Source organism: Lissotriton helveticus, chromosome 2_1, assembly GCF_964261635.1.
Source record: "Lissotriton helveticus chromosome 2_1, aLisHel1.1, whole genome shotgun sequence".
NCBI lineage: Eukaryota > Metazoa > Chordata > Amphibia > Caudata > Salamandridae > Lissotriton > Lissotriton helveticus.
Window position 1 is genome coordinate 287,589,572 of NC_136059.1, and position 14,972 is coordinate 287,604,543.

Sequence of the window (14,972 nt, forward strand, 5' to 3'; positions counted from 1 at the left end):
AGACTGGGTCGAGGACAATGACATCATGAGCCCCCTCCAGGCTGGCTTCAGGAAGAACACGTCGACCATGGACCAAATTTTTCGCCTCCTTCTCCTGTATTGGAAGACGGTCACGCTAGAGGGAGGTCGACTGTACATGGTCTTCGTGGACCTGAGGTCAGCCTTTGACCTGGTCCCCAGGGGGAAGTTATGGGAGGTTTTGCAGAAGCTAGGAGTTCCCCCCCTCCTCCTCAGTATCATCATTAGGCTGCATGAGAACAACTTTGCGCAAGTGAGGTGTGGGAGGGATGGTAAGCCCTCGGGCAAATTCCCGGTCCGCCGAGGTGTCAGACAGGGCTGTGTTTTGGCTCCGACACTGTTCTGTCTGTACATTAACAGCGTCATTCAACATCTTGACGCTGTTGGGGACAATGATGCACCGGTTCTGGCAGGAAGGAGGGTCCCGGCAATTATGTTTGCCGACGATACCCTCCTTCTTTCCAAATCCCCCATGGGGATCCAGAGGATTGTGGACGGTTTTGGCCATTTCTGTCGACAACATGGGTTGGAGGTGAACACGGAAAAAACTAAGTTCATGATCTTCAACCCCCCCACCAAAACCAGACCCAATCCAAAACTGGGGGAAACTAGCCTTGAAAGGGTCTCGACCTTCATTTATCTGGGGGTATCACTCCAAGAAAATCTGACATGGGACTCCCAGGTAGCAAGATCTAGGTTGAAACTTTCCCAGCTATCGGGCGCACTCTTGAGGGTGTCCAATAAGTCCACCTTCAAGCCTGTTAGTCCGGCCTTGGAAACGTATAGGACCCAGGCGAAGGCAGCAGCCACCTACGGCAGTGAGCTGTGGGGACATAAAGCTGGGAAGGTTATGGCAGGGGTGGAAAATTGTTTTCTCAGACGCTTACTTGCTCTCCCGCAAGGCACACCACTCCTCCCCCTAAGACTCGACCTGGGCCTTCCGTCAATTGCAGAGGACCTACGGTCGAAACCTGTGAAGTTCTGGCACCGGATATGGACCACCGAGGAACTGTATCACTATAGGCAGGACCTTATACACGTCATGAGGCTGGATGTTAACGGCAAGATCCCTTGGCTGGCATTTATTAAGTCGGAACTGTCTAGCCTGAAATTGCCAGATTTATGGGATGATCCAGCTCAGGGCTTCCGAAAGATTTCGCGTAAAACCCTCGCACAGCTCTACAAGAACAAAAGCCTTGCTGATATGGACAATGCTTATGATAGTGGCACCTTGACGGGACGTTTTATAGTATCCAAAAATTCCTTTGTGTTTGAACCTTTTATGGATTTTATTTATCCTCTTTTGGCGAGGAAGCTGTTCCTGCAATGGAGGTTTGGCACGCTCCCTACTAACGTTTTTACCTATAAATGGTCGCTAGGGGGTGACAAGCTCTGCCCATGCTGTAAAGCTAATGATGAAGACGATTTGCACATAATGTTTTGTTGCCATGCCTACCGGAGCCCGAGGAGGCGCTGGTTAGCTCCTCTATGTCGGAACCTGGGCTTCAGGAAGTATTTACAGGCCTACAGGGTTATGAAAACCAACACCCTGGGCCACATTGTGTTTGCGGTTTCCAAATTCTTAATGGCAGCATGGATAATAAGGAAGAAAATGTCTGGTTAATTTATATTACCTTGTATTTTCTAACATTGCAGGTCCAGTAGGATTTTTATTGTATATATTGTGTTTTATCTATATGTATTTTTACTGCATCTTTTATGGCCCATGTGGCCGAAATAAAGAATTTTTGGAATTGGAATTGGATACATTCCCTGGGTTTCAATATCAGCCAATTGATTGCCAGACCACATTTCTTAGAGTGATTAGTGAGTGAGGATAGGTGTTTCTGGAAATCTCAGATATGATGTTAACAGAAATAGGATACCATTTTGTACAAGGTCATTGAAACAGATACTACTGCCAGATGGGCAATGTCATATAATTGTCACAGAACTCACGTCCTGAAATATGAATACTCTTTCTAACTCTGTAATTCCATTTTACATCTGTGTCTCCAATCGTGCTGCTGGAAAGTGGCTGCATGCACACACCACACACTTATGAAATCAGAGCTTCATGATGGCACAACTGAGTGTTCCTTGTGACTAGTGTGTGTTAAACCATTTTTCTGAACGGCCAAATGGACATTCTAACACACTCTGTGTAGTATTTTAAAGTACTCATAGACCTGCCACGTCATAAAAGCATAATTAAAGTATTTCTAACCTAATGGTGGTGATCAATACCTTCTATACCATCTTGAGACCATGTACTATAAATCTTATGTGCAACTTTTGTCTCTAACCACCTAGACTTCTTAACAAAAAAAAGCCAATGGTTCCTTATCAACTAGTTCTATTGACAAATTGAAAGTAAGCTTCCACAAGACATATCTTCTCTTCCAGCAGTTTCTAAAGCTGCTAGTTATAATATTCTAAAGGCTAAGCAAGGTGAAGACAGAGAGGAGGAGCAACTGTCACCTAATCCTCCACAGAGGTAAAAGTGGTAATATGAGTAAGGCAAAAGTGTTTTAGCAGTTTCTAGACGCCACCAATGTTGAAAACAAGAGAACGGGTTCACAGGAGTCAATTGCTGACCAACGAAGCAGATAAATACAAAATATAAATTAAGTATATTTTTGTATTGGGACAGTAGCTTTGTTTTCATGATACAGCTAACTTCATACTCAGTGGGAGGGAGGATGAGCACAAAGAAAAATATTTTGAGATGTGGTCTAAATTAGTACAGTTTATCAAATTTAACTCAATTAACACACAAAGGGATCATGCAGAGGGAAAGCAGGGATTCAGGATGGAGGAAGAGGATCTTTTTTTACATTATGATGGCCAAGCACACACTAGTAAGGAAGGTCGTTAAAAGTCTACACTAGCAGGTCATGCAAATGTATGGTACACTAATCGATTATGGTCAGTATGGTTCTGTCCAAGTTTCAAACCCCCTCAACACTTGTACTAAAGCAGGGAGTCTGCTAGAGTTAAATTCCTCCTAAGACCTGCACTGCACAATGAAAAATAGGCTGAGAAATGAAATTTACACATGCTGGTTGCTGCACATCAGAACTTCCAGCTCCCATTTGCCTGCTCAGAAGAGAGAGATCTTGTCTCAATTTCCTTTCATAAACATATACCAGTTTGATTTCAATCTCAAACTTTGAACCCACATACACACAGTGCTAAAAGGTAAACAATGAATGTAGGAAAATATAACAAATAGTTAAACCACTCACTGCAGAATAGCAAGTAAGAAGAGGATCAGGCTAGGCTCCATCACACTACTTCAAAATGTTACAGCATTAGAAGAAGAATGGAGGGTGACTGTGTTGCTGACAGATGATGATGTTGTGGTAAAGGAAAACAGTCACCAAAGTATGATACTGGCAACAATATGTCAGGAGTCGGCCTAAGAACAGATTCATTAGAGGGCACCAAACACAGACTTGGGAGAATAGAAAAGGGGAAGAGCAGGATCCAGTGGTGGACATTTATAACATAGAACTGTGATAGATTTAAACCAGACAGGAAATAAACCAGACAGGGATATGACATTGAAAAGAAGACAACAAATGGAAGAAGGAAAGAAAGCAGACAGGAAGCGAAGTGGGTGGTCATAGTGCCATGTGCAGCAGAGGAGGTTTAAAAATGGCAAGGGGCACCTCATAGCGAGTATCTGGAGCTCAGAAGGACGGATGATGAAGGGGGAGGGAGGGAGAGGGAGAGTGAGAGGGAGAGTGAGAGGGAGAGTGAGAGGGAGAGGGAGAGGGAGGAGGGAAAGGGAGGAGGGAAAGGGAGAGAGAGGGAGAGGGAGAGAGAGAGAGATTTGCATGACTACCAAAGAGGGTCCAGCTGATTTAAGATTTAAACGACCAAAAGTGTGCAAGGGAATGAATATTGATGGGTGAATTACACAATAAGGAGACTTCTTAAAGTTATTTGAAAGGAAGATTTAATTCAAAGGCAAACTTAGTGGGAGTCTCCAGTGCCTATACTGCAACTAGCCATTTTCCTTAGGGGGGGGGGGGGGTATACTATGATGCTTCACTATTTTGTGAAATCAGGAAGCCAGCAACGCAGTAGCCTCCTTGAGTGGAGATTTATTCATTTAGTAAGCTTATGATTATTATTTTGTATTGACAGACAAATATGGCTACGCCACGATGAAGTTTTGGGGTGTAATTGCTCCCAGATTCCAGTAAGGGAGCTATTGCAGCTGAAAACACTTTTCCGCTATGCAATTTATCCACCACTGATGAGCGCTTGCAAGATTAGCAATGCAGGTTTCAGGAACGGGTCCCTTCTCCTTTCAGATGAAATAGATCAAAGATGGATCTTCTACCCCGTTTACACCGGATTCCCGTAGAAAGCAAAGGGACAGGACCTGCATGGCACCTTCGCTCACTCTTAAAGCTAATGACTCGCTATACACTTTAAAATGTTCTCTGAAATAAGTGCGAGACAGCTCAAGGAAGACTACAGCGTGCTCAACTAAGCAAAGCTGGAGTCTGAAAGCAGCTCAAGAAGGTGCACAGCATCGAGAAACTCCCAGCAGCAGCAGGCTCTGAACACGTTTCCGGTCCATACCTCCCACTGATACTTTATTTACTGCAGCTGGCTAAAGTTTTATAGCCTGTTTCATGTATTAAAAATTCAAATGTGGAAAGCATTACCATATCCTTGATTTTTTTTCTCCCTACTTCCTTTACAGAATGGAATGCATCAAATTGTCAAAGGCTAACTTGAAGACTGACTGAACTCCAAAACTATTTCCTTTGTTCTTCTGAGGTTTAATTTTTTTAAATCTACAAAATACACACCAGTGTTCAGAAAAGTACTTTGTTGTGTCTCATGCGAGTGAGAATTTTAGAATACTCTGAACAGTCGAATAGCGCTCAGAAAGGCCAGTGAAAAAGTCACTTTGCGCTCTGTGCAGGCAGCAGATCTTTGATCCGGCAACCCTTTCATGTTGAAACTATTCCCTTCTTAATAATCCATTCTGCTCCTGGGTTGAATTTATCTGATTCCAAACCTCCTTCCGAGGCCGAGGATCAAGGGCTAGATAACCGACCAGGCTTGTGTCTTATAATAGAGCAAAACAACTATCGGTTGTTCACATATGAATAGGGACTTCTAGTTTTACACCATGCTTTACCACAAACTGCACGTGGTTTCTCTGAGATATGGAGGCAGATGTACTCCAGGTGCATGGCACACTGCACAGGCCTACATCAAATTATACTCAATATTGAGTTTCATTTTTTGTGACTTCTTCTGAAACTTGCAAATGAAGGAGCGGTATGAATAGGACATAAACATGGAAACAGACACTGGCAAACAATCAAAACCTTGCACTGGAGAGGGCACTTTGGAGAAGAGGGTATTTCACCCAATCGGAGTGCCTAGGATGAGAGCTACAAGGCTGGACTGTGGCAGGAAGCGTGCCAATAGGAGAGGAGAGGGAGACTACAGTGTGGGTGCTTCTGGGATGCCTCTGCAGCTGACGTCAAGCATGTCATGTGGGCAAAGGCAGAAAAATAAGTACTATTAATATTGGGGTGCGTCCCACCTTCAGATAACTTGGTGACAAAATCACATTCCAATTCAGCCACTGAAGAAGAGCTCAGTCTTGCTCCAGTGCTTGGAATGGGCAGTACTCGCATGTGTTCAGTACCTGCACTTCTTAGCATGGGTACAATACTTTCAATAAGACAGTACACGCACTTCTCTGTAACACACAAGACCTCTGGGATAGTGAGTACTTCCACTTTCATATTTCCATTTCTAGCACAGTCTTAACCTGCAAAACCTACACGGATTGTGCATGTGACAGCCGAACCAAAAAATAGTTTTTCGGGACACAGTGTGGTCCGGATGGAAGGACGGCCAGGACAGTTAGTGGATGCAAAATTAGACAAACTCACACTCGAAAGAGCCCATCCAGGTAGGGAAAACGCGACTGATGATGACAAAATGATGGATAAAGGACACAAACTGACGGAGTGCTGTGAAACCATTGCACCATGTGTCGTAAAAAAAAAACAATAACCCAAAACAGTGGACATTACAGTACATGGAACAAGATCAAATGATTAATCACATGAAAGAAAATGAAAAAGGCAACATAAAGAGAACAATTCTTACAGAGTTGCACCCAAAGCAAACCGCATTCAAAGTCCCAGGGCTGAAGAAGAGCCCACCAGTGTTCTTAGAGTGGCCTAAATGTGTCCACAATCCCGGGAGGGAGTCAACATCCACAAAAACAGAGGGACGCTGGAACCCAAGACAACTGGAGGGACCAGCGTTAAACACCCTTTGAAAACGTTATGCAAACATAGGGCAATTTGTGGGAGCAAGAAAGGACACAGACTCCAAAAACAGTCTCTCTGAATGCCCACTGTACTAATAATGGAGAACAATGTTTTCGTGCCACTTTGATCATAACAAGCAATATATGCACATATCTAGACACAATTTGCACAACGCGTAGTCAGAAACATTCTCAGCAATCTATCCCCTTTAACTTAAACTCGGACTGTAAAAATGGTTTCATAACGTAGTTCTGACAAGGACCTATTGAGTGTGTTATTGGTTACTCAGAACACACAATTATACATACAATATGTGTTGCATTGAGGCTTGAGAATGACTTCTACCAGATAGGGACACTCGTTACTTTTTAGCAAAAGTCACAAGAAGCCTTTGCAATGGCATATGTACCCAGAACATTTGTTGAGAGCTCTAAGAAGTTGTAGCCCAGTTTATCTACAAGGGTATGGATAATAATCTAGCCTTGAAACACAATTGCATGGAGTGTGCCAAAATGTCCTACACTCAGCTCAGCCTTAAGAACTAATTCAGTTCTTCTATGATCCATGCATTTAAACAACTAAACACACCCAGCGTATTATTATTGCTTCATATCACTAATGTGGATTCATTAAATGGGGTTTAAAGTAAAAGACAAGGATCTTGGGTCACAACTGTGCCAAAGCTGTTTCTACTACTGCAACAACCCGAGGGCATGCCCCTCTCAAATATTATAGACTACTGTTGTGCCTGTGCTAAGGAACTGCATTTATGAGAGAAACGAGATACTACTTATATATCATATAAACTTACTATTCCTGTCTTATTAACTGTTATTATCATTATGTTCTAAACCTACATACATACACACATACACACACACACCCACCCCTTCTAATGCACTTTATCTTTACAGATGGTTAGTAATTTCTAAATTGTTATCCTCAGAAGACCTACATCTTGACTGACATCCGACCATAACGTCAAACTCAACATAGTAAAAAAAAAAATTCTGGGCAATATAAAACTCTATAATCTTGAGATATTCCTACATTCATTATATTGGACGGATCAGAAGTACAAAGCTAAGATAAAGTGCTGGACAACCCACATCTAAAGTACATATAGGGCAGATCATGATGGAATCTAAAACTGTAAATAAGCTTACCATAAGTGAATGTCTATTGGATGAAAGAAGGCCAGTCCCATATCCTGATCCAATGTTGCCCATTGCTCCATTATGAGATGACCCTAACAGTCCGTGCATGTCACTATGACTACCGGGCATGGTTGTGGATGGTCCAACTGCATGGTTCCGTAATACATGAATGGCATCGTCGAGTCTTTCTAATCGATCTTCGATTCGACTTTGCTGTTGAAAAACACAATTTCAAAGAATCACTGGTTAATAATGCATCAGTATCAACTGTGTGTTCATGATACAGACAAGGGGATGAATAACAAACCATCATATTGCTCAAAACTGCTATTTCGGCATGCAACATGTAGGATTTTTCACCACCACGTGAAGCTTTTTTTTAAATTTAAGTTAGTCTAGGAAATCTTTGATTAATTTGAATAGAGATACGCAGAGAGGGGAATAAGTGGGATACTAGCTCTGATTTTCCAACATCAACATTATACAGTGGTCATATACTCTAAATACTTGTCCTATTCATACAACTTTCTTACATATGTGAGCAAAACAATCGTTGCTCACATAAGTCTTGGCTGGCTACAACAGCCAATGCACAGGCAATCATTGGGAAAGCTCAACCATCAGAGTGGGATGAAATAAATCAAAGAAATACTGTTGAAGTGGGTGCTCCACTTTTTAAGGGCTTTTGTGCAAATCCTCAAAAATAAAAAAATGGGAGTAGCTCCTGTTTCTCCCCAGGGGGAAGAGGAGAATCCAATGGCTTTTCACCCGGAACACAAAAATAACCTTGCTGACTGAAAATCCATGACTCATGCAAACATCTTTCTCACATTTCCTTTCACCGATCCTAAAAACACCTCATCCCTGAAACCTTTCACCAGTGATTTTAATCCAACACTGAGGAAGTGTTGAGGTCAGGCACATGGTCACACTTTCCGACTCAGAGACAAGTATCTCCTGAACTGCAGAAATGGAAATCACGGTACCGTGATGACGTGAACATTTTTTAAGGTCGATGAAGTCCTTAAAGTTGCTGGCAGAGTTGGCTTAGGACACGTGGGGGTGGGGGGGGGGAGGGAAGGGATAGGCCACAGTTCCAACTAGGGAGAAATCTGTTGTGATTTCCATTTTAAAGTAGTTTGCTCTGGCTTTACATGAGGTGGTGCAGTTGAAGACGCCTTTATAAATGATGGCGAATCCTCCTTCAAATCTTGTATTCAGCAGGGATAGCAGCAGAAAAATTAGGCATTGAAGCTGCGGTGAGCCATGTTTCCGTGAGGAAGAGGAGATGCAGGGTTGTGTTGTCCAGCATGTCTATAGAATGCTTGCTGAGTGAGCAGTGTTAAGCAGCATACATACAGGTTTCCGGGGCTGGGCGCGGTCCAGGCAAGGACAGGGGTAGATGCGTACATCATGTGGCCACATTCCAGCCACCATTAGGTAGGTCCTGTGAGGAGTGCAGGTTTGGTGGGTGGGGATGAGGAGGAGCTTATTCGGAAGGGAAGAAGAGAGGCACAAAGAGTGAGAGAAGTGGCAAAAAATTCACAGAGACAATAAGGTGAGCGCGCATGAAGGAGAGAGGAGAGGAGGGTGCCACGAGGTACTGAAGCCAGGTCAGCAAGGGCCTTGGACTGGTCGAACATAAGTCCAGGGGTTTTGCGGGCCTGTCTTAGGCACCTGCTCAATGGCTGGCCCAAGTTGCAGCCATCATTGAGAAGGTCCAGGAAGGGGAGGAGTGGAGGGGAGGGCTGAAGAGGAGCGCAGTCAGCACGGAGGGAGAGAGGTGCAGGGGCGTAGCTAGAGCTTGTGGCGCCCGGGGCTATCCCTCAGATTGCCGCCCCTTGGGGGGGTGGAGGGGTGCTGGCGAAAAAGGACGGTGGGCACTTGAAATAAATCCCACCGCACTACTCCTATTTTTATTTATTTATGCATTTTTATATAGTGCGGACTTTACCCAAAGGCGTCAGAGCGCTTCACAATAGGAACAGTAATGATACATGAGGAGAAAATTACAAGTGAACAAATTACAAAAGCAGACGTTAAGTTACATGAGGCAAAAGTGACAATTGTGAGCAAACAAAATACAAAAGGTAGAGAACGGTGCATTACAGGAGGAAAAAGTGACAAGTGTGCAGGTTACAAGAGAAAACTAAGTACAATTAGAGGTATAATACTGCAATATATGGCAGACACTCAGGCACAAGAACAAACGTTACGTAGGCAATGGTGGCACTTGTGCAAGTATCAAAAGCCAACAAAATGTGAGAGGTAGCAAACAGTGTGTTACAAGAGAAAAGTGGCGTGTGCATGCTACAAAAGAGTCTTTTCAAGCAGGTATAATGACACTAATAGGAACTGAGAAAATCTACCAAGCTCCAGTTCCCTCACTGCCCACATTGTATTCCACTGTCCTGCCACTCACAGCTTGTTTAATGCTAGGCAGACATTGTCCAAAGCAGGAGGCCCTCTCAAGGCTAGGCCCCGCTCCACATCTCTTGCCCACCAGTATCAGGATGTACAGTCCATGTTCCCCCATCACTTATTCATATCTGCCCTCCTCAACATGTCTTTGACAGGGTGCCCAATGAAGGCCGAAGGAAAAATGGCACATTCCCTGTTTACTCCTGTTGAGACTGGACAAGGGAGCTAGTCATTCTACATAATATGTTTTATTCCAAAATGGTATAGTGCCTCGGATGTTATGAGTGCTTTACCAGATACTTCAATCATGCTATATGAGGGCTCCTATTCAAAGTCTCGACAAACCACAGTATGTACCAGGCTATTTATTTTTGAGTGTGCCGCCTGTTCTAAGCTAACAACCTGCTCATTTGCTACACCCTCCGATAACCTACCTACAATACCACTACTTAGTATTACATAATGCTTTCAAAATTATGTTATTACCAATATTATTAATTCTCCAGATAAACCTTGAATACCTAACACTGAAGACCTATTTGAACATTCTCTCCATCCACTGGCGCATGATCTCCCTCTACCTCGCTTATTCTCTACTTTAAATTGCCTCTTGCACATTAGACACAATTTTCTCCTCTTCTGCAACCTGCACCTCACATAGTTCTATCCACTCCCCATCTCTTCAAACAGAAATCCTGGTGTATTTTATAAACCCTTTGATGCACGTGGAATGATTTATTACTTTAAGCACAACAGAAGTACGCTACCACGTAATAAACATTAGAAAAATGCACTCATGTCTCCTAATTATATTGCACTAAAGCAATAATTCAGTGGTACTTAATAAAATGCGCTAATGAAACAGCCTGATTTTGAGCCACCCCGGCATCTCTTCTACCCTCAGAACAATGTGTTTAACGTTGCTACAGACACTTGTTTAACTTGTCTACACATACTACCCCCCCCCCTTTCTCCCATGGTTGTTCTTTTTAAACTTTATTTCTAATTTTATAGGTGTATTATACGTAGGCAATGGTGGCACTTGTGCAAGTATCAAATGCCAACAAATCGTGAAAGGTAGCAAACAGTGTGTTACAAGAGAAAAGTGACGTGAGCATGTTACAATCACAGGTACACTGGGGGCTCTGGACGTACAATTCAGCCTCACCTTGAACTGGATGTCAGGTATAAGCTGCAGCCGAGAACTGAATGATTGACGCCCCTCTGGTCTGGAGGACTCTGAGCGAGGCTGGGCGGGAAGGGGGCAACAACCACAACGGTCGGAGCCGGCGGACTGATGAGGACGTCATTAACGCGACGACGCGGGACTTAGGCCGCGCCCGCGCTGCAGCCTGCACACCCCTGACCTGCTTGTAAGTTTTTTTTTTAACACTGCAGCACGCACAATGCAAATGCGGGCGGCGGCCGCGGCACTGGAGGCCCGTTGCGGCCGCCTTAATAATGTATGCGGGACCCTGTGCGCCTTGTCCTTCCCCCAAGAATCCCAAATAAATTATAAAGGCCGCCGCGGCCCCAACGGGCCTCCAGCGCCCCGCGGCCGCCTCAGAAATGGTGCCGCCTGGGGCGGACCGCCCCCCTTGCCCCCCCCCCCTAGCTACGCGGGTGGGTGCAAGAAACAGGTAAGGAAAAGGGAAAGGCAGGGGGGGGGTTGCGAAGACGGGAGGAAGGGTGTGTGGGAAGAGGCACACAGATGCAGAGATAGAAGACAGACATGGAAAAAGATGGCAAAAGGTCAGAAAAAGAGCGAGAGAGGCAGAAGGAGCCAGAAATGTCAGAGTGAGAAATAATTGAAAGAGCAAGTACTGGCAAAAGTGACACGCAAAAAAGCACAAAGAACGAGAGAAATTGTACAAATGTCACAAAAACAAGAGAAAAGACAAAGAGCTAAATAAATGGCAATAAAGTCACCGAGAGAGCGAGAATAAAGGTCACAAAGTGAGAGAAATGTCCCAAAAATCACCGTGAGAGAAAAGGCACAAAGAAGGAGAGAAGTGGCACAAAGGTCACAGAGAGAAAGAGGGAGAACAAAGTGCAAGAGAGAGAGCATGCGAGAGTGAGAGAGGTGAGCCAGGTGCTCCCATGGCACTGATCTAGGTCCACAAGGGCCTTGACCAGTCAGATGACTGGTCACAGGTAAGTCTGCCTATGCACCTGCTTCAGCCGGGTGAAAAAGTACTCCCTCTTAGTCTGGTTTAGGCAAATTTGTAATAAGTCAATGCAACTGCCATGTCTTCTCAAAGGCTACAGTCACGAACAACTACAGCAGATCCATTAGATGAAAAAAATAAATGTTGCTGTAGGGTCTAATACATATAATTTCTAATTAAACTGTTCTCCTTAATAACTTAGAAGTGTTGTTAAAGCTGCTCTTCATTATTCAAGCTCTAAATATTCAGTAATGTTGCAGTATTTAGAACAAATTCTTACATTTTATATTGCGCTAAAAGTGCTGGAAGTAAAAACTGATATCTGGTGATTTTAAAGAAATGAGTGATATTTACACAGTACACAATGATGTGAGTAATTCCAGATCCAACATTATTTAAGGAAGAATTCCAGACTCACTTTGGAAGCTGTGCCTTTACACTGTCAAATAAAAATCCAGGCATGTCTGGCATGCATTCTATAGCTATTTCTCCAAACTGTTAGTTTCTGTTTGAATCTATAGGCTTTGATCTATATTTATGAACTGTATAAATGGCTTCAGGGGGGGTTCTCTTATTTGGTACAAGGTAACTAGTACCCACTGAACATCATCTTGTCTGAGGTGTTTTTAGACGGAGTCTTCTTCAGGAAATTGAATGAAGTAATTTTGTTTAGTCTGTAATTCAGGTGTCTAGTTCACGCTTCCGCTTTATTTCATACAGTTGCAAAGCATAAACAATCCTTCTTTTTTGGCTATTTAAAATGGCGTCCACCAGACAACAAGCAGACAGCCAAGGAAAATAGCTACATAAGGTGCTTCTGGGAAGCAGCTACAGTTATTTGAGACACTGATTCTCAGCTCTGCAGTCTCATACTTCCTGTGTTAATCGCATATATACCATAACATCATGCAACATCTCTAACTATAAGTAAAAAACAACTTAAAACTGCACACACGTCACCAGCCTCCCATCAGAACCATGACTTATGAAGACAAAACTCTGCCTCAACTATTATGACGTCACTTTGTGGAAGAACGCTCATGCCTTCCACGATGCTATGAACACCTACCACACTTAAGAAAGACTCCGAGACGAACTCAAAACTATAATGATCTTACCACTGCTGAAGGAAACCACCTTGGATACTAATAACCATGACAACTTAGGTCTCATTACGCATTTCACAATCCTTAAAGATATAACTGAGAAGCTTTTCTCCATCCTGTTGTATGATCTAATCAACAAAAAACGCAACTACCAATCAGGTTTTTACATTATACTTAAGGGCCTAAACAGCCACTATCGAAGACATGGACAATGCCCATCTCACCATCACAAAGTCATGAATGGTAGACCTGTTTCTTAACACCCAATGCATCAATACAAACAGTAGAAATGTGCTTCACATACAAAACAATAGAAGAATGTATTTTGATTCTTCTAAAACACGTGGTTTTGATGCCTTCCACTTCTATAGTTGGAGTTCTAATCTCTGTGAGACATCAAGATTCATCAATACACCAGTAATAATTGAATCCCTGCCTATCTCACTCCCATAGTAAATGGATATCAAATCTACAGGCACATTATTCCTCTTCACAAAGAATAACAGAAACAATCAGATACGAGAAGACATGTATAAGAGTAGGAGCTATGCAAAATGAAGTTCATGCTTCAGCTTACTACAAAGGACAAATAACTCAATTTCAACCTGGACATCAGCCTCATCTTCAAGACAGGCACTGCAAAAGAAGCTGAGACCATATGGTGCCAGATTTCATTACGGTCAAAAACAAAGTGGAGGAGTGTGGCTCAATGGTTAGAGCGGCAGACCCTGATGCAGAGTTCTGGCCAGGGACCAGGGTTCGATTCCCGCCTCGGCGGGGTCTCGGGCTCAATTTCCTCGTACCTGTTAATTCTCGCCTCGGTGCCTATTCTAATCACGGGCCCCACGCTGCAACTCTGGGCAATAGCTTGCTTAGCCTCCACACCGGCCCCAACAGCGCTAAGGATGCCTGGCTTCACCCTGGGGGTGCCCAGGAGTGGACACTTCACAGGGAAAGCCAGGAGGGGTTCCACAGCGGTATGAGTATCAGCGCCAGGAAGCCGAATAGGCGACACTACAAGGTGACCGTCTGGTGACAGTGCGCTCTATAAGTACTATGACATTTACATTTACATTTACAACTCTCCGAAGTAGACTTCTGAATGATCCAAACTTGCTATCAGGTCACTTCTGCTCTGAATTGTTTCCACTCCAGGCCAGTACTATTTGCATCAACAGCAGCAAAAATAAGGAGCACAAACCTACTTGGCCAAAACTTGAACACCTCAGACTACCAATAAAACAAAATAAGTCAATCTTGTGGTTTTAAAGCAAGTGCAATACTGAAAAAAACAGGAGTCACGCTTTCTGCCTCTACAAATGAAGGATCTGGTATTCGTTATTTCAAGGAATACATGTTTGGCTATTGATGTGGATCCTTGCAGCTCCTTCTGTCCCTAGCGGGCAACAGTTCCTCAAATTTCTCTCTCTTCTACACTGACATAGCCTTCATGTTCTCTTATTGCTAAGTACAGTACTCCGTTGGTCTCTCTCTCTAATACTAACGTAGGTATACCAGCATTGTGAAACAACCACTGGCAAAGCCAATAGGTCTTGCCTCTGTCACGTGTCAGCTTTTCCAATGGCTTTTCAAAATGCTGTATAGGATGCCCCAATGCAGTGTAACTTCTGTGAAATACACAGAGAAAACATGGAAGCCGCAATATTGTGACTGGTCGATTAATTCAGCTGGCGTTTCATGCCTTACAACATGTATATGCACCAACAGAATAAGAAAGGTGCTATTTTCTTTGCTTTTTATTTACAAATCCAAGATGAC

General features: G+C 43.5%; 1 protein-coding gene across 26 annotated transcripts in view; it reads right to left on the bottom strand.

Moving 5' to 3' along the window:
• Window positions 1–14,972, bottom strand: part of TCF4 (transcription factor 4) — a 990,735-nt gene that overhangs the window by 50,121 nt on the left and 925,642 nt on the right. For all 26 annotated transcript variants that reach the window (XM_078674839.1, XM_078674835.1, XM_078674838.1 and 23 more), the window contains one exon: window positions 7,508–7,711. In XM_078674839.1, the coding sequence (XP_078530965.1) occupies window positions 7,508–7,711 (204 nt within the window). The remainder of the gene's footprint in view (window positions 1–7,507; window positions 7,712–14,972) is intronic.